Source organism: Pygocentrus nattereri, chromosome 10 (genome assembly GCF_015220715.1).
Source record: "Pygocentrus nattereri isolate fPygNat1 chromosome 10, fPygNat1.pri, whole genome shotgun sequence".
Taxonomy (NCBI): Eukaryota; Metazoa; Chordata; class Actinopteri; order Characiformes; family Serrasalmidae; genus Pygocentrus; species Pygocentrus nattereri.
In genome coordinates this window covers 28,672,544-28,696,403 of record NC_051220.1, presented here as the reverse complement: position 1 = coordinate 28,696,403, position 23,860 = coordinate 28,672,544, and the positions used below count along the sequence as shown (strand labels likewise).

Below are 23,860 nucleotides of genomic sequence, written 5' to 3'. Positions count from 1 at the left end.
GTGGGGCTTTAGTCAATGGCATGGCGTTTTGTAAAACTTGGGATCAACCCAGAACCAGTGATGCCAGCGTCTACAGTTAGGTCATGAGTTGAGTTCCATTATCTTCCAAGTGTTCTAGAAACCAGTAGACAGGTACCTGCGGTGTGGACTGCTCACAGAGGGTCCAGGCTGTGACAGACTACTTTTGCCCCGTGGCTGTTTGCAATGAACAGGGGGGTAAAAGAAAGAAAGAATGTTTCAGTCCAGGCAAATAAAGACAAAGCTATCGATGAAAGAAACCCAAAAAGAAGACAGCAACAAAATCAAATGGGGGGTGATGAGAATTCTGTGGAGATAAAGAAACTGGTTCATCAAAGCATATTCTGGCAGAAAATCTGCCTAAATATCTAAGAGGAACATATAAAATAAATTCATTATGAACTCAAATATTTTCAAGCTTTCATATTCCATACATTTTATATCTCATCACATGATCAGATTTGACCAGCTTTGAGTATAAAAAGATCAGAACCAGTATTCTTTGGATATTACAGGTGTAGGAATCTAGAGGGACTATGAACAGAGGGAGCGAAAATGCGTTGAAAAACTAAAAGTGGAACATGGGGTGTGGTTCACATCAGATGAGAAACTCACTTGAACAGAGGTGTAAAATGGGATTGAATCAATCAAAGGTAGGTGAACACAAAAAGAGGAATCAGATCTCAAGTGCTAAACTGCTCTTAGCTCTGAAGGAGGAGGGCATGCGGGATGGGCATGTAGACTGGTCTGAATCTGGAGGGGCACCGAGCAAATATACTAAGGTGTCAAGCGTGACTGTAAGCCAGGTTCCAGGGACACTGGGGCAAAAGTGAAAAACTATCGCCTTAATGTGACAAAACACTTCCATCTTTGCAGCGTCCCACAGAACATGTGGTTGATTGGTTACCGATCGCTGCCGACTTGGAGTGCTCCGTCCAGACACAGGACTCAGAGAACCAGATGTATCCAGTTCATCAGCAGATGACCAAGATGACAAATCCTGAAAAAAGATAAATAAGAAAGAAGGTAAGAATGAGTTTTATATTACACAACCTTAACCTAAACCTTGTTTACAGGAACAAGCTGCAAGGTCTCCCTGATTTGCTGCTGCCATGCCCATCTCCTAATCATGTGGTCATGTTTTTATGTTGGTTCCTCTGCCTCTTCTCTTGATTCCTCCCTTGTTCTGCCTTATTGTTAGTGTGCCTAACTGTTATTACCCCTCCTTTCCCAGCAGCTTTTAATCTAGTCTAGGTTCAGCACTCCTTTCTCTAGTCCAGGGGTCCACAATATACGGATCTTCTACTGCCCTGTTGTGACTCCACAGCAACTAGATATTTAGTCACTTTGCAGTAAAATAAGGCTCTGGTGATTGTTCTAAGATGGATTAAACCATAAATAGATTTAAATGCTGGAGTTAATGTATAAATGGTAATTCACCCTTTAACCCTGCAGGTTGGCGCCCATACTGCTGGTCACCATAGCACCGTAAACAATAGTCTAGCCTAGGTAGCAGTTAACAAAAAGGCAAAGACAAAGATTTAAGATGATAATACAGAGACGAATGGGCTTATTTGCATTTATATGCACTCCACATACACAAATTTTCCCGTTCCACCCAAATGGTGCAACAGTTAGCTACATAGCTAGCAATATTCTGGTGCCTCAGGCACCATTTAAGCTGAAACTGAAAAATTTGAACAATGAGCTGGAGAGTAAGAAGCTGACTTCATTTGAATGTTAAGAGACAAATTACAAGAAACTATTCTACTTTTGCAGAAACGTTTCCTGCTTCCTGCTGGAGATGCAAGAAAAGCAGCTATAGCTGAGCTACAGCTTAAAGCAGAGCAAAGTAAAAAATTAGGATTTTCATTTATATTATTTTTCAGCCTATACTTGGACATTAGCACACACAGAGACATATTTACAGCCAAGATGGTGAAATGTTAATTCAATAATTACATGGACAAGGTGGGTAGATTTTTGATGAAGATGGCAAAATGGCTCTGCCTAACATTGGGTTGCCAACCGCTGGTCTTAAGTCTTTTTGGTATTTTTGCTTGCCGATTAGTTACTTTGCCGCTGTTTTTCCTTTCACAGTCTGGTTACAGTTTTTGGTTTATGCTCTTGTGTTCCTTGCTGTTTTTTGATCTGCATGGTGTTGGTTTGTACCTTTTAATAAACTTAAAACGTCACCCTTACACCCTGTTTCCAATGCTTCTCTCAAAACATCACAAGCAACAGTAGTCTTTTGCGGACAGATACAAGTTTAAGGCTGGTTCTTAAATTACCTTTATGGTCCACTACAGATTTTACTAGATTCTACAGATTAATATAAATATATATAATATAAATGCTTATTCCTCAAAGAACAAGCAATAAATGATTTATGCAGAATTACATTTAGATTTAATTATGTAAAACATTCTGAGATACTTTTATGATTACAGCTTTGCTTTCTAACAGAAAACAAGTAATATATGTATTCGGAAGATTATGACGTGATGGTACTGGTTCCCCATTATTAATTCCAATGTCCAGTATTTCGCCAGCCTAGTTCATGTACCGACCTGCTGACTGCTGGTAATATCCAGGGTCTTCTCTAGCTCTCTGATGTCTCGTGTCACCTCTTTCAGCAGCAGCTTAAGTCGGTTCCCTATAACATGCACTTTCTCCTTGGCCTCCAGGCAGTCACTGCCCTCTGAGTGGACCAGCAGCTGCAGGGACATGTCCTGCAAGGAGGCCACCTTCAGCTGGGAGTCAAGCAGCTCCCGACGAATTTGCTGGAAAAAAAAATTAGCAACAACCCACAGCCAGTGCTTCAGTTTGTCCTGAATTAGATTTATAAGAACACATAATGGGCACATCAAAATTGAAAAATAAAGGAGACATACTGTGAGGGTTTTGTGATGCTCCTGCAGGGTGTCAGCGTCCTGACTGTGATCGATAGGTACAATTTCATTCCTCCTGCGGTCAATATTCTCCAGCCAAAGCAGTAGACCATGACTCATTTCATGGAAGTCCTGCAGAATAAGTGGGTACAGAATCCACTGTCAATTTGAACACAGTTAACTTGATATCACTGGCTACAACATGTTTTATATAATATTCTAATTACTTCTAATTCCAACTAATAGGTATATTAATAATTTCTCACTTATAGCTCATTTGTGTTTGTAAACAGAACAGGAAATGTTTTATTACTTGAATTGGATAAAAAGTTGTTTGTCATGTTACTTTTAGTGTCATCAAAATGCAATTCATGACGCACCTAAATATGCAATTAGCTATGTAATCAGGAATTATAAGTAGTATAGCAAAACAATAATAACTGTTTCACTTGAGATACCTCTAGAAAGAAAAACCTCCTCTGTACCTCATGTTTTTATATATGTTGTGAAACAGCTTGTTGAAATATCCTGTAAGTCTGCTACAACAGCTGACAAACTTGCCTGGCACTGCATTAATGCATATTGCAGAGAGCTCCTCCATTCATCCAGGGAGCTGGTCAGCCGCTCCCAGCGGTTATTCATTTCCTTCAGTCGACCCTGCAGCTCCCGTGACTCATCACTGTCTGATTGCACAAACTCAGAACTGCACAAGTTTATGGACAGCACTATGGCCTTCCGCTTATCCACAGCCTTCTGCAGCTCCTGGACAGTAAGGTAAAACTCGGTTCAACTAGATGCTAAAGGTCACTTTTGTTAATCACGTCTAACATGTCTAAAACGTCTAACATAACGTAGCCGTGCTACTGTGTGAAATAAATGGTTGTTTCCAGCAGAACATTCTAGCATGGCTCACCTTGAGCTTCTTGATGCGCAGCTCGATGGTCTGTATGTCTGTGCTGACGTCCAGGGTCCGCTGTTGCTCCAGCTCCTCCTCAGCCTGATTGAGCCAGCTCCATATGCTGTTCAAGTCTGAGTTGAACTGCTGCCACTGCTGCAGGTTCTGCTTCATGCGCAACTCTTTGCTGAGAGCCTGAGCCTGCAGTAGCTCCCAGCGCTCAATCACACCTGCAGGGCACAGACAGAGAGGAACAGCTTACAGCACAGGCCACAAACCAGAAATGAAATTAGATGAACGGGTGCACAGCAGACTGTATAATACTATACAATATGACTCAGAAAGCACTTGAATAGTACTGATTAGGCATAATGTTAAATCATCTTAAATCCTTAACTCCTAAGCAAATAATTGATAAAATAAAATATATGCATTTCTTCAGAGACTATGGTATGTTATAGCATTTTTTGAGTACCTGAAGTCTGTGATTCTGAGTTGTTGGGGTTCACAAAGCCTGTCAGCTTGTCTTCCACATCCTTCAGCTCATAACCGACCCTCTTCACTGTGTCAATACTGCCACGGCACTCCCCAAGCAACCGCATCTACACAAGCCAGACAAATAACTCATCCATTTTGCTAAGAGAATTCAAGACAAAGTTTAGACAAGTTACAGCAGGCAGTGAAAGACCCAGTCAGTTATCTAGATAATCTTACTGTGGTTTATTATCACTTTCAAGAACCAGTAGCCACATTTCTTAGACTCTGAACTCTAGAGACCCTGAAGGACTCACATAACCCATGTAGGAGGCATCCAGCTCAGGGCCAGTGGGCGTGCGGCTGCGGATGATGTTCTCGGTCTGCTGCAGGTGGAAGCGGCTGGTGTCCAGAGCTTTGGCCAGTTGCCTAAAGTGAGTCTCAAGAGACGCTGCTTCCCCTGCAAAGACACAACACATTTATCACCAGTTATCTGTTTTGGCACTGGGACAGTAACAGTCCACTGAAGCTTCTATTGATTCTTTCAAAAGAATTTTGCATTACTTTCGCTGCTGCGTGTCATGCTTTGTGAGTTACATGGAGGAGACACCTAATCTCCAACAGAAGTCACATAAATGTTTATGGGCATTATTCATAACAGGTCACAACCAAAGCAAATCTTTCCCTTGGAAGTCTCTTGAAATTCTATATTTAGATTTGCTGTCTGGTTATTCCTACCTGGATGTTTGTAAATTTTAAGTTACTTTAGTTGTAATGCATTGTGAATAATACCCAGGTATTAAAATACTAAAACACACAATAAAAAAGAAAATATCATTACAACACAGCAGACTCAGTGCTTTCAGTTACCAGTTACTAATGCAAATTGTAGTCAACTCAATAAAGGCATCAGTCTATTCTAGTCACAAACTACAGCACTACATGCATTAGACAGAAGTGTGTAAAGCAACCCAGAACAAAAGAACTAAAGGAGGTTAGAAACTGCTGCAAGTAACGGCAATAACTAGATTCTGTGCCAGCTGGTGAGTAGAAACTGAAAATAATCAGAGTCCCAAGCAGCAGGCTGTGAGTGAATTTTTCATTTGGAGGGGGTTATGTGCCTCAGCGTTACGGCATGCTGTGGCTACTAGTGCCTACCAGATGTGGACCTCAGTGTTTGCTCTGTTAGTTTTACATATGCCTCAGGGCTCTCTGGAATCTCTACATCTGGAAAGAGACATATACAATGCAATACATACAGTATAGTATTGGTGGCATAACTTAAAATGTTCACATTGGAGAACTAGTTTTACTACCAACCCTATCTCCAACTATCTGGCAGCCACAATTATGAATCTCTGCAACTAGCATGACAGTTCTTATATTTTAAAGCAATAGTTCGATAAAAAAATACAATCTGAAATTTTACCTTCATCCCAAATCTAGTAATTAAAACCACATAAGAATATCTATTTTAGTTCATTTGGTATTGCTTAATAATTTGACATAGTCTAAGGCATATGTGTGATGTTAACTAGCTGTATAAGCTGAAATGACCTGCTAGCTACATTTGCCTCATAGCCAGACCAAAGAAACCAATATCATACGCCAAACATGCCTTCGTTGATCTACTACAGCTGGAATAAGGGGAAAATACTCAAAATTAAATTTTTTGCTATCACTTTAATTATTATACAGTATTATACCTTAAACATATTTATTGAAAGGCTTTTGTGACTCCAGGCTATGGCAGAAGTACTGACCTGAGAGTGCAGAAGCTGACCCCTGAAGGTAAGCTCCATCCTCCCCCTCTTCTCCATGCTCTGAAGCCAGAGCCCTGCTTGCGCTTTCCAAGCCACGGCTCAGGTCGTAGTCATGGTCCCACTCCAGGGGGATGGAGTCTACGCTGGCTGGGGTGTCTCGACCTGAGCGTTCTGTCCGCAGCGGGGCAGCCAGGGAGGCAGAGCGGCTGGAGGAGGGCAGTGGAGACAGGAGACTGTCTCCCAGACGCTCACTCCATGGAAGGCTAGACACATCACCTGGCTCATCTAAGTCAAACTCCCGATCCGAGTAGGAAACATCTTGCTCATCGTCAGCGAGCTGCATTACAAATAAGATACATCTTTCTAAAAGACATGATTCAAGATACCGCGAAAACTAGAGCTCGACAGAAGTTATGTCACCAATATTGATTTTAAAGAGTTTAAAATTCTAACAACCAATAATATCAGTTTACAGAATTGTATATGGTCAACAATGAATCAGATATACTGGTTATTAAAAAAGTATGGTGTTTTTTTGTATATGGTTTTCAAGCTATGAAGAGTTGTGAAAATACAAACGCCACTCATCAAATTTGAATATCTATTGTTAATCTAGTGACAACAGTTCATGAATGCTGTCATTTTAGGATCATTTGAAAATGCTGCATATTGGTCACGAAAACCTGTATTAGTTGGGCCCTTGTAAAAACTGCTGAAGACAAAGTAAACAAAAAAAAACAGAATTGTATAGTAATTTTTCACAACCCTACAAGAGTTTTTAGTTAAGTTTTTAGCTGTACCGGTAGGCGGATGAGCTTCTTATAGTAGCGTTCCACTCGTCCAAACACCTCCTGGCAGTAGCGCTGGAGCTCTTCTAGTTCCTCTTCAATGACAGCAGCATCCAGAGGTTCACTTTTCTCTATTAGGGTCTCACCTTGGTGGAAAATGTGCTCAATCTTGGCTGTATTCAAAGAGATCTCTTGCTGGAATGCCTGCACAGGCAAAAACAGAGACAGTGTAGGTAAGATCAATATTTTCATAATAACTATTCCATGCAGTTGATAACTGAACATGGTCTCACCCTAAGTTGTTTGATTTTGGCTTGTACATCACACTCAGAGAAATGCTCGATGTTAGTCAGCTGGAGGTCCATCTCAGTCAGCCACACCAGTATGCTGTCTCGGGCTGTCTCGAACTCCTCCCTTTGGCTAATAAAGTGCTGCAGAACAAATTAGAAATCATAGTAATAATAAACAATAATATTTAAATGTTATTTATTACTGTGTTGTATTCAACAGAATTATTAATTAAAACCTATAGATCATGGGTTCCCACTCAAAAAGACATAATAGTTATGTTTACCTTGAGGCGGCGAAGAATAGAGGTCACTCGTCTTTGCAGGTTATCCCAGCGCTGGTTACCGTTGTGGGCCATCTCCCGCAATCGACAGGCTGCATCAGTGCGGTTTTCACGAGCCAACCGTCTGTACTGCTTATTGATCAGCTCCAGCTGAGTAAGGCTCTCATGCACCTGCCGTTGGAAGGCCTGTTGAAGGGAGTGGTGTTATTATTAAACCTGTATTTAAGAAAGACCATGGAACAAGGGCATAACAAGATTAAAACAGAATATTGGTCTGAGTCACACCTCAAACTTCTTTAGCTCCTCCTTGGCCACTGTGTACAGCACACCAGAGGAGTTTGGCAAGGCAGCTGTCCTCTCTGACATTGTCAGCCACTCATCAAAGCGAGCAAAGTCATCAAGAAACTTCTGCCAGAGTCGCCATGTTTCCTCAATCCTATGAGAAACAAAGAAAAAAAGAAAAAAATGCATTAACTCCTTAAGCTTCTTTGTGTGCCCACATTCTATGGTTTAATATTCAGGCACCACATGCAAAACAAGGAAAAATGCCTGAGTTTTTATTAAAGTTTATGGTTGTGCATGCTACCCTGTAACTGCTAATGCAGCTAATTCCTGATAGGCCTGTGATAAACACAACAAGATGTCAAAATATAATTAATTTGAAAAGACCATATCCTGAAGAAAATGCAGGTTGACTGCATAGCTCAAGTATTACTATGGTGTTTCATGGGGTTGCCAGGGATTTGCGAGACGGTATTCCAGGTGACTGAAAGTGTGTTGCTAGTTGGTTTAGATGGTATTATGGATGGTTGCTTGGCTGCTGCTAAGCAGTTGCTATGATATTACAGGTAGTTGCTATGTTTTTAATATGAATAGAGCTCTCAGGTTCAGCAGTCGTACTTCAGCCTTCTCTCCATGGACATGGCGCAGATACTCCTCCAGCGGCGGTCCAGGGTGCGTGTGGCCTGTTGGATGGAGTCGCACTCCGCATCTGTGGAGCAGGCATCGCAGTCATGCAGCAGTACCTCACACAGGTTCAGCACAGAAGCCACACCTGTGCTGTGCTTCTCTATGTCCCTCTGCAGCTCCTAAATAGACAACACACAGATTATGATATGAGAGAGTTTGTTATCAGTATCTCCTCATGAGGATGGCAGGTGTGTGTGTGTATGCAAGAATCCATGTGTATGCACCTGTTGCAGGTCTAGTTTCCTCTGGATCTCCTGAAAGTCACAGGTATCATAGACAATAGGACGCGACAGTTCAGTCTCAATGTGGGCCAGCCAGGAGCGCAGACTGCTCATGTTCTTATCCAGCTGCTGCACAGCCACCAGAGTCTCCCTCAGCTTCTTCACCCTGATAATACACAGAAGCATTAAATTCAGGCATATTGCACCATGCAACACTAGAAAAGTTTAACCTTCAAAGATCAGAGATATCAACAGTAATTAGGTTCTGAAATATTATCTTGCAATTAAATGACATATACATAATTGTCTTTTAGGCACAAGCCTTAAATCATCAATAAAGTTGATTAGGTATATTGCTTCACAGCCATCAATTTTAGTAGCACCCAACTGATTAGACACAGCTTGAGCTCAGATAAACATGACTTATAGCTTCACTCTAATGGTGTTATAGTACCAGTCAGGGGTTAAAACTTTTGTTGTTTTTGTAAACCCACAATGCATCTTAATAAAACTATTTTCCGCTTTCTTTATTTACATATATTTGCCTCAGCCTAACAGATAAAAACTTACCCAATTCACAATCTATTTGTTGCAGTGTAAACATAGGAACCATGAAAGCTAAGAAATTTGGAAAATAACTGTAGTCAGCTTTAAATATTTCAAAGTTTATTTGTTTTTTGCAGCTCACTAAAAGTGCATTTCTGGTAAAAGTGCAGATTCTTAACTTTCAATCAATACTACAATATTACTTTTGGCATTAAAACAAATGGTATAAAGTCAGATGTGAACACTAGAACTTATTGATACAGAAAATAAAAACAATCACTACATAATTGACAACATGAATGTAATGTACATTAAATGTATGCAAAACAACAATAACTGCAGACATCTAATGGTTAACAGTTCTTCTGTTGTAGACATCTGAGCACTTTGAAGAAGCATGTGAAATACAGATCATTTCCAACCACACGCACACCCACAAACTGAAGGCTAAGAGAGGCCTGTGTTGATACCTTGCACTGATGAGGTCGACGAGGTGTTGCCAGCGCTCGCTGACTTTGCTGAGTTTGTGCTCTATCTCTGAGGCTTTGCTTTCATGGCTAGCCCTGACCAAACGCTCCCCCATCTGCTGCAGCTGCTGCTTATCCTCCTGTGCCACTGCTAGCTCCTCCTGATAGTCCTGAGGGGAAAAACACATAGAGACAAACAGAAGGCAATGCTGTTAGCACTGTTAGGAGCTGGGACTGTGCCAAAGCAATAAACTGTGATCACAAGCAGACAGTGACAGATAACAGTAACAGCTTCTTTGCTAGGTGTGAGTTATGGCCTTTTAACTGTATCACTCCTGTTTTTGCTACAAAGAAAATGAATTCCATTTAATATGCCAAAAATTCTTTTAGCCTACCTTTCTGAGTTTCTCAATCATCTCTTCAATGCTGATGTCGCCATTCTGGGAGACCTTGCTCTCCATGTGAGTGAGCCACTCACATAGCTCTTTGTATTTCTCATTAAAGATGGCCCACTCATTCAGCTTCTCACTCACCTGCTGCCTGCGCAGAGATAACTGCACAGAGAGACACAAAAATAAAGGCATTCTACATAAGTTGTACAGTCTGTACACAAATAAGACTAACGCGAAGCCGGCTTCTTCAGTGACATATTATTTCTGCATTAATGTCCAATATAAATACTTACGCAACTGCGGCAAAGAATGAAAAGATATCAGTAAAAGCAGGTACCAAAAGATTTGAGTCTAAATGTGCTCGTAATTATGTAAGAAAAAGTGAAGACGGCACTGAATCATTACCTTTTCTCGCCATGATATGAAAAGCTTGCACACATCCTGTGGTCTACAGACTCACGCACAGGATGCTGCACACGCAAACTGACAGGAAAGTCTTCTGCTTTGCATATGAGTTTCAGTCTCAGAACTAATTACTCTACTAAACACAACCTTCACAATATTTAAACTCAAACTTGATGGTTGCATTCAACTCACACAAGACAGAGGCATTGTGTCTCCAGGGAGGATACATTTCAGGAAAATCAAAGCTTCTCCACGTTTCCTTTCAGTAACTTTTGAGTAATAAATATACAACACAGTTAATGCTAAACGATAAACAGATCACAAGTATTGTGCAACAGCACCACCAACTGACAAGATAGATTGTCAGACTGTCACTGAAAAAACATTTTTATTTTATTTGTATCACTATCCATTTAATTCTTTACTATTTAATTATGTTGAGATTTATTCATATTATACAAATACCCTGTTTTGCTCATTCCAATTATTATCATTGTTTTACTATTTATTTTTTTCCCTTGGTAAATAATCTTATGCAGTTTTTTTTATTCATCTCTTTCTTTGTAAAGCACTTTCAGCTGCATTTTAATGTATGTCAAATTTATTATTATTCTCATAGAATTTCCTGCATAAGAGAGGCATGTCTGTTTTGTACCTGGTGGCAGATCTCCTCCCACTGGCGATGTAGCAGTTCAATGCGTTCCTGCAGCACACACAGGTCCTCAGAGCTAATGTAGCTAGAGAGAGACTCTCTCAGGACAGTCAGATGAGCTAAGTCCTCTGTCCAGCCATCAAAAGTGCTCTCCAGGTCCTGCATTTAAAAGGACAAGAGAAATATTACGGATATATTTACTACAAAGCAATGCATTGTAATTCCCCTGTCACTGTCAATCTGACTCAAAACATCCTTGTCTCTTTAGATCAGAATTGGGTCCTGTTTCCATGGCGGCATCAAATATCCTAGCACTGCTACCACTCTCACTATGATCAGTGTCAGGGAATATTTTAATGCAGTTTCAACACCTGCTTAACTAAATTTTCATCTAACTTCAATCCATTTAGAGATTACATGTTAAAGTAATAAATAAGTAATACATATTACATTTGCAACTAGATTTGCTTAGATTAAGGCCCAATCCCATTTCACCCCTTGCCCCTAACATTTAGCCCTACCCCTCCGTTTTGTGCGTTGATGTCTAGGGGTAGGGTTGTCCCGATTGTTGTTGAGATGGAGGGGTAGGGTGAAGTGTTAGGGCTATTTGGCCCTTGAAATGGAGATTTTTCAGAGGCACACTACAAACGGAGTGTTATGAGAAAATTCCCAGAATGCCCTGTTAATCATCAGCATGATGGCTGCACAAGCGACCAAAGAGACACATAAATGTAAACATTTCTCTGTTTAAAAGCCGCTGTATTGTAAGAACCATTGTAATAGCGTTTTATGGTTATTTCCTTCATAACACGCATTCAAATCGACAGTAATACGCTGATGTCTCGGTCACTACCTGGCGAAATTTCCCCTTTTTACCTTAAATTGTGCAGCAGTTACGTTCTGGTACGTGATGTTGCTGCACCATTTAAGGTGGAACGGGATAAATCGATCATGAAGCTGGCGACTAGAAAGCTAAGTTCAGCTTCATATCACTGAAGAATTCTTGGTGGCAGCTAGTAGCTGTTAATGAAGTGATGTAATTTTTTGTTTGTGCTCTTTTTAATTTGGTGACTCATTTGATTGATTCGTAAAACTGAAGTTGTGAATGAATCGCGAGTGCCCATTGTTTTCAGTCTCCCTCGAATAAATGGCAAATGTCAGTGTGATATACCATTATCGCGATAGTATGGAGACAAAGGAGGAAAACATGTCCTGATTATTTTTCCAGGCTACTTTAAATATGATTCACCTGTCCTGTCATGTGACACACAAGTGAGAGCACCACAGCTGGAGGAGGCATATTGGAAATGACCGGAAAACCATGTCTCGTCCTGACAACAACTGATGACGTTTCTGGTTCTTGAAGGTTTGTTGCATTTCACAGGGGCAAGATTTCAACCACTACCCCTTGTAACTCAGTTTCAAGAGGGAGGGTTACATTCAAAAACAAGGGGTAGGGGTAAAAATAAGAAATGGTATGGTAATGGGCCTTCATCAAGCTCTTTCATCTTAAGACTACAAAAAGACACCAAATAAGTATCCTAGACATAACACAGAGCACTATATGTAAAAAAGGCATTGAAAAAAGCAAGCAGACCTCTAATTCATTTAGTAGTTAGTCATAAAGGTACAAATAAGCATTAGCACCATGTAATATATTGGCATGTAATGAAATAAAATAACACAAACATGGAACTATGGTCACCCACTAACACCACCTGTGTTCAGACTGAATTCTGCGAATTATCCTTCATATGGTAGTGTGCATTACCTTGCATCGCATCTGTTCAGCTTGCAGTTCCTCATGGTGATCTGGTAGAGGCTGAGAGAGCTGCCGCTTAAAAGACCGCAGTTTCTCTAGAGACCCACCAATGCCTTCTTCACATCTCTCCCAGTCCTGCACATAAACAACCAAACATTCTTAGTTTATCCTATGCTCTTTCTGTTTTATGACGTTCAGGAACTTCAGGAATCTTTCTACAGTGTAATAGCATGAGAATAAGCAGAATAGCATTATAACTTATAGGATTATACCCTGAGCAGGACAGCCAGCTCTCTCTTCTGCTCTTCCAGGCTGAGGTTAGCATGTCTCCAGCGCTCCTGTATGTTGAGCAGATCCTCCTGCAGTGATGCCTCAGCCCGGTTGTCTGCAGACAGAAGCAACTGCCTCCCAGCCTCCACTGTCAGGATGTAACTGCCTTGCTGCCTCTGTAGCACCTTCTCCTTCAACTAGGGACAGAGACAGCCAGCAGGGTGGTTAAAACATTCACCAACAGCACATTATGTATTTTTTTTACATCTGAACCACCTCATGGTCCTGGTTTATAACTATCTAACTTCACTTATCCATTCAGTTATGTTTTCTTTTTTGATTTTTTTATGTTTATGACTGAAACCAAACAGCAAGAAACAAATACATAGATTTTTGTAGTCAGAAATTGTGTATAGGTGAAGTAAAAAGCCCAATACCGCATTTAAGTATGCAAGTACAGGCAAGGGGTCAGGGCTGAAATTGTGCATTCATGACAAAGTCATGTTGTGCTAACCAGACCTAATATGGTGGTGGCTGGCACAATCAATCAATCAATAAACCAATGAATGAATGAATGAGTGAATGAATAAGAACAATAACAATAAGAAATACAAAACAGGGCACTTTTTTTTCTTTTACTGTATTATTATGGTACAGTACTGAGTTTGAGTTGTTAGTCAGTCAGTCAGTTAGTTAGTAAGTAGTTAGTAGGTCTAGTAGTTAGTTAGTCAGTTAGTTAGTTAGTTAGTTAGTATACTAGTATTTAGTTAGTATACCACTTAGTATGTGCACAGCATTTAATTTAAATAAGTAATGGCTGTGATGTGTCAAATAACCCCAACCACAACTCTGTATATTTTTTATGTTAAGTAGCAGTAATCACCTTGTTTTTTTGTTTTTATGTGTAAAAATGTAACTGAGTGCCTCTTCTACTAACTAAAACACATATATATTCATTATCTCTCTTTAAATATTTTATAACCTTCAGAGCTGAGGAAAAAAGCCCAACATTAACCATAGTGTGAAAGCAATTTGAATGGGTATGAGGTGCGATTCTGATTACCTGGACAGCATCCAGCATGGCTCGGGCCTGCTGCAGGGGTACTGGAGCTCCAGGTTGTAGAGCTTCAGTCTGACGCGAGACCTCTGCCAGCCATTTCCGTAACTTCTCCACCATCTCTCTGTAGCGCTGCCACTGGCGGATTAGGCTGTCTATAATGCCCCTCCGCTGTTGTGCACGCCGCACTACCCCCTGCCACTGGTTACTCAGCAGAGCCAACTTCAGCTTGAACTCATCTCTGTAAAGGAGCACAGCATATGCTGGCTGAATAAAATGCTGCCTGCAAACCTGAACATCCGAGATTCAGTGCTGAAGAAATTGTTCCATAAAACTGAAAGTGAATATGATATTCTTATGGCTGAACTTACCTGTCATCCACCTGTCCCTGCTCGAGCATGCGCTGTCCATCACTGATGATGGAATGAAGGATCTGTTGTCTGCTGAACATCTCTGCCTGGAATAACTACAGCACAAAACACAACCACATAAAAAAATCTGTGCACAATCCAAAGAAGACAGTCTGTGTCATTAGATATGATGCCACTGGCATTAGGCAGATGTACCTCATGGGCTCTTTGCTGCTCCATCAAGCTCTGGAAGTTTCCAGAGATTTCCACAGCCAGCTTCTCCTCTGTCTGTACCAGAAACTCCATCCACGTCTCACACTTCTCCAGGAATGTCTGCTGCTGCAGCAGGGTGGCCTGCAGCTTACTGCAGAAAACATATATAGCGTAATTCATAAAGGCAGGCTAGACAGGGGTTGTGAGCAGAAACTAGCATTAACTAAAATATATAATCCAACTTTACATCTTAACAATGCTACAAGAAATCGCTGTTAAAGGTAATAGCATTGTTATTGATAATAATAAGTATGTTTCACTACTACATTACAGCTTGCTAAAGCAGTCACACCTGAATCTCTCAGTGGTTTGGGCTGAAGTGGTGGCCCAGCTCCTGTTCAGGTTCTGCATGCGTTTGATCTCTGAATCATTGAGAGGCAGTCTGTAGCCCAGTTCATTCAGGCGCTCTAGGTCTGGTGCCATGCTGCTGAATTTTAGCATCTGCCTCTGTAAAAAATACACAAACTGATTAAACAGCTGCATTACCACTGAAATAATTTGCATCTTGACAGGAAAATATTAATTAAATTTGAATCATATGAAAAATAGCTCTGGTATGTGAATAATCAATTATCTCTTGTTATTAAGGCTGTTGTGGAGTACCTTTAGCTCTTCCATACGGTCTTGAATGATTGACTGGTCAGAGGAGCCATTCGGATCCTGACCCTTTAGAGCCTCCTCAGCCTCAACTATCCAACGTCCCAGAGTGTCCAGCTGTTCATTGAAGGTTTCATAGTCCTGCACTCCTGCCTGTGAGTAAAGAAATGCACCCACAGAACCTTTACAACAGGTACACACCTACATAGCCTCTTGTTACTATGTTCTTAAGCTTTAAAAGGTCTGACCTGGAGAGCGGCCTGCTGTCGGCTGAGGCCCTGCTCAATGGAGCTGAGGCGCTGGGACAGAGATAAGTGATCTGACTGGATAGATGCTGCAGCGGAAGTGTCCACCTGCTGTTTCAACTGCTCGCCCAGCTCCAGCAGAACCTGCAGAGAGGCCTGCACTGGGGCTTGTGAACGCAGCAACTCCTGATGGAAGCAAATCGTATACTCAGCACATAAAACGAGTTAACCCTTATAACCAAGTTTTAACTAAGAGCAATGACAAAAGCATGCCTTAATTAGATGTTACTTATTTCTCAGTTAGCTCAGTGAAGCAATTAGAGAAACTCTGTCCAAAGTGTACATTTTCTAAAATCCAAACCACCCATTTTATCCACACAGGGCAAGGATGACTGCAGGTTTTCATTCCAGCCGAGAAGAAGCACACCTCATACAATCACTCAACTGTTACAAGACACAGACCTAGAGATTAATCAAGGGAATCCTCTGAGATGTTGGGGGTTTAAAGCAGCTGCACCATTCTCTCCTCTGGGTTCTGGATGCTGGCATTGTTCTGCTCATACATATTCTTATTGATTGGAATGAAAGCCTGCATTCACACTAGCCTTTTGAATTAAAGATTAGTGATCCCTGCTCTAAGCTTTCAACTAATACCACATTTGTGTTTGTACATTGAAGAGAATATATTTATAATGAAAACGCTTCTTTCCACTTTTGCCTGTTTCGGTCTTTTTTTGACAATTAAACAAAGAGGGAAACACCAAAGCTGCAGACTTAAGCCTACTGTTGTAGAATTTAAATAGAATATCAAATGTATTTTATTCTATATCTTTGCAACTAATTATGTACATACATTTTAATAAGTGTAATTACAATGAAATAAGTGTAATGTTAATCAAGCACTTAAGAAAATAATAGCAAGATCTCTAGAATTGTAAGGACAAATGGAATCATCATACTTAGTGATTTTAAGAATTATTGTATATCAGAAATATGTTTACCTACCTACTTACCAACATATTCAATGTACTATAGAGATAAAGATAATTATGACCACCAGTGAGTTGATCAATAATCAGAACTATATTGATTTAAGTACAGCTAGACAAGAGTAGATATGTTTCTCGTACACTACAGTCTTGAATCCAGGTGGATACTTCTTCCTCTGAGATGTCCTTCCTGCTGGCAGTTTTTAGCATCTGCTCTGCTTTCTCCTCCAGGCTCTGGATATTGTTGTTGCACTGTTCATACAGATCCTTATAGCTCTGCCACAGCTGCAGTAGAGCTTTACTGCTCTTCAGACGCTCTGTTATCTCTTCTAATAGGCTGTTCCACCTGAATCACACACACACCCCCATACACACATAGCATTTATGTATATATAGACACAGGTCTGTTCTGGGAATGTTATAATGTCTAATTGATCAGCAGTTTCCTACCTGGCATTGATGTCTTTGAGAGCATTATTCAGTGAGTCAGACACAGATGGATGGCATTCCTCAAGCAGTTGATGGGTGATGGCTCCAAACTTTCTCAAACTGCTCTCTTGCTTATCCAGCTGTTCTTGCAGATTCTGACACAGGGATAACAGAAACCACAATTTTTTCACGGTATTAGAGCCTTGCTGCAATAAGGTAGTGATAGGTGGAAATGCGTAGGAAGCAATTGTATTAATTGTGTCTCTACAAATCTCCAACAAGAATGGAAACAAAGCACCAATTTCACTGGAAAATCAATAGTTAACTCTTTAATAATAAAGGAAAAATGGGAGGATTTCTGCATTTAAATCAATTAAACTGCCAAATAATCTACTATATAATAAATAAGATGTCTCAATGATGTTGTTGCACTTGATGTGTAAAAAGAAGACTCCACAAAAAAGACAAGACAAAAAAAACCTGGAAAAGGAGTGCCTTTAAAATTTTGAGTTAATTTAACTTTAAATAATAAACTGACATAACAAAAAGCAAAGAAACCTTTTTTAGTTAAAAGTGCAGAATTAGACAAAAATTTGTATATTTGTATCTTGTTTGTTTGTCACAAGCTACCACCCTGAGCAAACCTATGAATATGACTATACTTCAGTCACCTTCTACTGTCACTATGATTAAACAAATCACTAATCATTTATCTGAATTATCTGAATTGTCTGAATGTGCATGCACATTTGCCCAGAAACTGTTGCAATACACCAAACAATAAGGGGCAACATGGCTCTTCTTTTACAAAGCATGAGATTTATCCAGTGACAGATACAAATCATTTACATTGCAACAGAGTACTGCATGAAAGCTAATTGTACATGCAAATATATTTAACCTTGCTGAACATGGACATGCACTGTTCCAACTACTCTGTGGGCATAAAGAAAACACTGCCAAAATTTCTGAATGTACCGTCAGATGACTAAACAAGACGCAAATCAGAATAATCAAGCAGGACAGAACCAGGATGGGCTAAAGCTCAGACAGAAGTTTCTGTGACGTATACCTGTAGACTGTCCACCTGGAGCTGTGCTGCCTCCAGAGATCCGGTGAGCAAGCGGAAGCGAGAGACAGAGTACCTCCCCTCTGTCAAATAGCTGTTAATCTCCTCAGCTGCCACTTTGTACTGGCTCCACTGATCCAGTACTGACTTCAGGTTGATCTTCAACTGTCCTATCTGTGAAGAACACTTGCTAGTTTTATTATAAACACACACACACACCAATCACCCATAAACATTCTTAAAAGACTGTAAAGTTAAATATCAGAAAAATAGCATACTAAGTGATCAAGGTTGGCCCAGGTGTGATTTAGTGCCTGGAGAATTTCCATCACAACAGCACAAGCCTCATCTGTCTTGTTCTGGACAAGAGCACAGGCCTGCTCTTCTACTCTTTCCACCTCTCTCTCCTTCTCTTTAACCATCTCCTCCATTTCCTGTGTGCATGTGCACGTGAGAGAGACAGTGAGAGAATAATACACAGTAACACATGTTGTAGTAAAAGTGGGAAATATATTGATATTTTAGTGTTTTGCTGACACATTTTTATCATGATTAACTATATAATATTCATGTATATTATACAATGCATTGTATCTTGAAAATAAATTGTAATATGATATGTTTGCATAATGTCACTCATCTACGACAGTTGCTCTTACCTGGCAGTCTTTCAGTGCATTTTGCACTGAGGAGACGTCCTCAATCCTGTGTTTCCTCTTCAGTCGTTCCTCCTGGGCACAAAGCCAGGTCTTTAGGTTCTGCACATTGCTCTCATATTCCAGCCAGGACTCCAGTAAGCCCTCCAGGTATTGGACCTGAAAAAATCCAGGAAAAAGTTAAGGAGTTTATTTACATCAACAGATATTATGTAATTAAAAGGTTGTACCACAATATATTCTGTGTTTAAAATGTAACTGCCTTCAATATATAAGTAATATCAAATAAAGCCTGAAATGCAATAAAGTTGGGAAAGAGAACCAACAGGAAACTAGAATCATTGAATTGCTAAATATATTAAAAATATTACTAAATTACTTTAGTATAATTTTTTAAAATGCCAATGAAAGAATGCATATTATATTTAAATAATGTTTTATACATATTATTACTGGTATCAAGACTTTTTAAAGCATTTGTTTTGTGTGTGTGTGTTTTGTGTTTGTTGAATTAATGATCCATTACACTACAGTACAGCAAATTTATATTGAGATTTGAGCAAAAATAAAAACTACACCAGTCAGTGTTCATATGTAGAGTGATGTAATGGATCCCAATATTTAAAGAAAATATCATTAGAATTAGGATTAGAAACAGAATTATTTATGAATACAGCCCAGACTTAATGCAAGTCCCAGCAAAAGTCTCACTCTCTCTGTGATGTGAGCCTGGAGTATTTGCCAGTGGCGGTTCATTGCTCCCAGCCTCTCTGCAAAGTCTGTCTTATCACTCCTCTTGCTCTCCACATCCTGCCCACTGATCTGTAGCACTGACTGGTTCACAAAGTCCACAGTCAGCTGCTTACAGTTCATATCCACACGGAATCCCTACAAAGGGAAAGGAAGATAGAAGATCTCTGTCATAATTGAAGGGTAACAAACCTTGAACAAAATATCAAATGTTATTCATTCTAATCTTATTCATTGTTCCGGGTGGTGAACCTACCTTATATCGATGCAGGTAGTCTTGGATGACCTTTGACCCCACTGCTCCTTTAAGGTTTTCCTCATCCTCTTCAATCACCTTCTCCATCAGTGAGATCCAGTTCACCAGCTCAGTGATGGCGTGGCGCGAGGCCAGCTTGTCCATTTGTGACTGGGACAAGAAGCAAACATAAATCCATCATTAGTACATTGGGACAGGCAGAGAAATCAGGAAAAAGTCTCTCACTTTATACCACAGAAAGGTTTCAGTGAATCCTGACAACTGAGATGGGCCTAAGGAATGTCAATAATCCTATTTAGCAGGGCAGATAAGCCAGTTTAGTGAGCGACATACGGCCATGCAGTCCAGTACCTGGTGGAGTTTCTCCTGCACAACTGGGATGTGAGTAATCAGCTCAGCCCATTGGGCCTCCACACGGGCCAGCTCAGATCTCAGGATGCCTGTATCTGCCTTTTTCAGCTTCAGCAGGTGGTTACCTTCATTCAGTACTGAGGCCTTCAAACAGGAACGAGCCTCAACTTCCTTACTGAACTCCTGTGGGGAGAAAAAGTTGCATGTATCACATATACCACAAAACGCCCATGTCACTGTTTTTTAATCATGCACAAATGTAGCTATCTGCCCAAGCACAGCTGATCCAGTTAATAAACAGATGATAGCACCCTTCATGATATGATGTGTTGTGACAAGATGTAACTGAAGCAAGCAGCGGGTCACCAGGTGCAGTATTAAAAATGTTGGTCTAGACCGGTGGTTCTCAAGCCTGGTACCTCAAATCCCATTACTTGTTCAGTATGTCATCCTCATAGCTCCAGTTCAAAACATGAAGCAAACTCTGAACATCAAACATGTCTTGGCTGATCAACTACATTTTAGGCAAGAGGAAAACTTTGCTTTTGTAAATTTGCTTCAACTATTTGCTTCAACTTTAACTAGATTTGGCAAAAAAATCATACTAACCAGGAAAGCTGAAAGGTGGTCTCTAACTGTCTCCACATCTGCAGGCACAGCCACTGACTGAGTACTCCAGAACTCCAGGCGTTCCAGAGCATCCTGCAGCCACTGGTTCAATTCAGCAGATTCACTCTGATATCTGTTACCACACATCATTATCCATTATGTAACTTGATCTCTAAGGGCCATGTTTTTTCATTAAACTCAGAATACAAAAATCATGTCAAGTCCTGACCTGGTCCAGTGTTTAAGGATGGACTCCAGCCGCTGCAGCTCCTTGTTGACCTTGGTGGTGTTGTTGAGCCAGTGCTCCCCCAGCAGAGTAAGTTGGTTTTCCAGACTGTGACAGGCCACAGAGAGCAGCAGGCGCTTGCCCTCCTCCAGCACCTGATACAGCTTGTGCTGGTGTTCAGTCAGAATGGACTTCAGACCCTAGATGAAGATCAGGTGAGATTAAAGGATACACTTCCGAACACTAATATGGATTCTGCCTCATATTTAACCCTTTAATTCATAGGCAAAGGCCATGATTTCTACTCTTCACCTTAAAAATTATTTCTCAATGCAGTTACATTTTTATTACATGTAAAATCTGTTGTTTCTGTGTCAAACCGCTATTCTGAGTAGCAAACAGAGGCATAGGAATATACTATAGAATTCAGCTGCATTTTGTTGTTACTCTTATGAACTAGTAAATAATAAGCCCTTATTGGTGATCTAACAACAAAGGAAGCACTGTGCTTCTGTTAGTGCACAGAAAGCTCCAATACCATAAGCTGATACATTATAGCATGCCAAATTTGAACATGCATACAGCCCAACTACTCTGGCGGCAGATTTTAATCAGTTAAAGGACAAACAGCCAAAATTGCTAATAACACATTAGGTGAGACAAGATTAATAATGGCTGCATGAGCACATACAACACTTTGGTACGTACAGTGGGATGCGGACAGTACCTGATAAAGTTCTATTCTCTCTGTCAGCCTCTCCTCTGTCTCTTCTAGCAGTGGGACAGCAGGCATACTGCCCTCCACTGCCTCCAAATGCCTGTACAGACATTGGTAGCCCAGCACTAGACGGCTCCATGTCTAGTAAATAAACACATACACCAAACACATACATACAAGGATCCAGAAAAAAGGCAGAGAGATTAACATTTGCAAGTATGAAATTACATTACTCAATATGTCTACACAACATGTTACTGACCTCCAGGATGGATTCCAGTTCTACCCCTCTTTTGTGAGCCTGCTTTAGAACACTCTGTGCTTGGGCAAGAGTCTCCTCTAGAGCTTGGCTCTCTCGTGGCACAACAAAGGCACTGATTTTCTTATAGAAAGTCTCTGTCAGGACCATATGCCATTCCAACCCTTGAAAGAATTCCTGGAAAATGAAGTGAAAGCTACTGAAACACAACCCAGACCCTTTCTAATGGGCTACAAAAACTATTGCACTTACACTGTATGTGCTACAGTATTTAAACAATAAAGTGTCTTAACACTTAGCTTACTTTGTGCTTGTCTAATAGTGCCTGGACTTCTTCTACTGAGCCAGCAATCATCTTTTGGTCAGCAGCCATTTTATCTTGAGCAGTATCTACCAGATCCACAAGGTCTTGTAGTGCTCGCTCATACTGGCTCTTCAGAGCCATGTTCTGGTTCAGCCCACTGCGGCGTGAGCCCACTGTCATCACTAGCTCTTCATAAGTGTCCTATATAATATAGTATACAAGGAAAACAGTATAATATCTTTTAGAATGCACAAAAACACATTAAAAGTACCCACTGGAGGCTGCACACTTCTCACACTCTCATAACATAGCTTAAGTATTTATTCCACAGCGGTTACCATATACTTCACAGTTCTCGAAAACAATCTTTACAATTAATATCAAATCCTAAAGTTTAAGGGGATTATAAATGAGTGAACATGTACCTGGAGCTTCAGCAGTTCATTGGTAGAAATCTGATCTAGCTGCAACTCTGCTCCTCTGGATTTCAGATCTGTGATTTTCTGCTCAAATTCTCTTAAGATTTCTTCTGCTTCAGCAATTGTCTGTAAAAAAAAACAGCACAGATCACATAAGCAATTTTATCCACCCGGTATCCAAGTAAATGAATAATAATGTTTTCCCGCCACCTCCAGCTGTTTTGCTGCTGGCTGATCAAGGATTCCTGCTAGCTTCTGCAGAATCTGGAACTTGCTCTCAGTGAGAGCAGTGAAAAGCCGCTGCAACTCGGTCTGTGAAGAACAAAACAGACAGTGAAGCATGAAAAGAAGCACTTTTGCTCTTCTGAGCAGAGAAGCTCAATATTTACTGGTACCTCAGACTGGCCTTGCATTACCTGGAAGCTTGTGAGCTCCTGCATCCTGCTTCTCATGGAGTCACAGCGGCGCTCCACTGCTGAGTCAAGGGCTCCTAGTCGCCGAGACACGCAATCAAGAGTGTCCTCCATTAGGACCTGCTCTTCTCCCTGCAGCCCTGCAGTGCTATCTAGCAGCCCCCGGCTGTGGCTCACCACTTCTGTCACCTCAGCCATATCTTTCCCTAAGGCCTGTGAGACAAGCAAACCAAGAAGAAATTGTAAAATAAATTAAAAATTTGAGATGCATGATATGAACATAATTCAGTCATGTTAACCCTTTAATGGATATACACTGAACACCTTCTATGCCAATTGACATACACGAAACTTGTCATTGGAGAAATTGTGAAATGTGAAGTGTCTGCCAGAGAAAGCATATGATTATACAAGCTGTTAGGATTTGTTCATTGATACTGTGGCACAATGAGCAAGTGTCCCTTGAGCGGCCACTCAGCCATTGATCCTTTTACCTGCTGCAGCTTCCATTTCACAAACACATGTCTGATGGACAGGACACTGTAAAACAGTGATGTCACATACATCAAACATGACATTCTTTTAGTTGAATTTTGTGGGAAAATCAGTTTCTTTTTTGTTCTCACTAGAATAAGTTGGGCACATGTCAGCTAACAGTCTACAATAATACGCAGAGACAAGCTCTCTATTGAAGTCAACATCAAAACTGTAGTGTGACTGTCTGTTACAAGCTTTCAAATGCCTGCGTTTAATCTGCTACATAATATAAATATTAACTATGCTAGCTTGGTGCTAACATAAAATTG

General features: G+C 40.5%; 1 protein-coding gene across 10 annotated transcripts in view; it reads right to left on the bottom strand.

The window, feature by feature from the left end:
* The window catches only part of syne1b (spectrin repeat containing, nuclear envelope 1b), a 111,860-nt gene that overhangs the window by 2,516 nt on the left and 85,484 nt on the right, over positions 1-23,860 (bottom strand). For 6 of the 10 annotated variants that reach the window (XM_037541788.1, XM_017699888.2, XM_037541790.1 and 3 more), the window contains 43 exons: positions 23,058-23,267; positions 22,852-22,953; positions 22,648-22,767; positions 22,223-22,423; positions 21,922-22,095; positions 21,669-21,800; positions 20,945-21,141; positions 20,716-20,848; positions 20,107-20,289; positions 19,756-19,905; positions 19,461-19,637; positions 18,753-18,908; positions 18,372-18,527; positions 18,097-18,267; positions 17,046-17,179; positions 16,737-16,941; positions 15,610-15,792; positions 15,368-15,514; positions 15,057-15,211; positions 14,708-14,855; positions 14,513-14,607; positions 14,148-14,382; positions 13,087-13,281; positions 12,824-12,949; positions 11,056-11,211; positions 9,999-10,157; positions 9,607-9,773; positions 8,594-8,756; positions 8,301-8,488; positions 7,686-7,836; positions 7,404-7,586; positions 7,123-7,260; positions 6,842-7,033; positions 6,042-6,378; positions 5,437-5,505; positions 4,596-4,738; positions 4,280-4,406; positions 3,823-4,034; positions 3,471-3,671; positions 2,913-3,041; positions 2,589-2,801; positions 926-1,018; positions 137-195 (listed from right to left, as the gene is read on the bottom strand). In XM_037541788.1, coding sequence (XP_037397685.1) covers positions 137-195; positions 926-1,018; positions 2,589-2,801; positions 2,913-3,041; positions 3,471-3,671; positions 3,823-4,034; positions 4,280-4,406; positions 4,596-4,738; positions 5,437-5,505; positions 6,042-6,378; positions 6,842-7,033; positions 7,123-7,260; positions 7,404-7,586; positions 7,686-7,836; positions 8,301-8,488; positions 8,594-8,756; positions 9,607-9,773; positions 9,999-10,157; positions 11,056-11,211; positions 12,824-12,949; positions 13,087-13,281; positions 14,148-14,382; positions 14,513-14,607; positions 14,708-14,855; positions 15,057-15,211; positions 15,368-15,514; positions 15,610-15,792; positions 16,737-16,941; positions 17,046-17,179; positions 18,097-18,267; positions 18,372-18,527; positions 18,753-18,908; positions 19,461-19,637; positions 19,756-19,905; positions 20,107-20,289; positions 20,716-20,848; positions 20,945-21,141; positions 21,669-21,800; positions 21,922-22,095; positions 22,223-22,423; positions 22,648-22,767; positions 22,852-22,953; positions 23,058-23,267 — 6,965 coding nt within the window. Of the gene's footprint in view, positions 1-136; positions 196-925; positions 1,019-2,588; positions 2,802-2,912; positions 3,042-3,470; positions 3,672-3,822; positions 4,035-4,279; positions 4,407-4,595; positions 4,739-5,436; positions 5,506-6,041; positions 6,379-6,841; positions 7,034-7,122; positions 7,261-7,403; positions 7,587-7,685; positions 7,837-8,300; positions 8,489-8,593; positions 8,757-9,606; positions 9,774-9,998; positions 10,158-10,400; positions 10,422-11,055; positions 11,212-12,823; positions 12,950-13,086; positions 13,282-14,147; positions 14,383-14,512; positions 14,608-14,707; positions 14,856-15,056; positions 15,212-15,367; positions 15,515-15,609; positions 15,793-16,736; positions 16,942-17,045; positions 17,180-18,096; positions 18,268-18,371; positions 18,528-18,752; positions 18,909-19,460; positions 19,638-19,755; positions 19,906-20,106; positions 20,290-20,715; positions 20,849-20,944; positions 21,142-21,668; positions 21,801-21,921; positions 22,096-22,222; positions 22,424-22,647; positions 22,768-22,851; positions 22,954-23,057; positions 23,268-23,860 lie in introns of those variants that run through there. The other 4 variants (XM_017699890.2, XM_037541792.1, XM_037541793.1 and 1 more) reach the window with 4 other exon arrangements.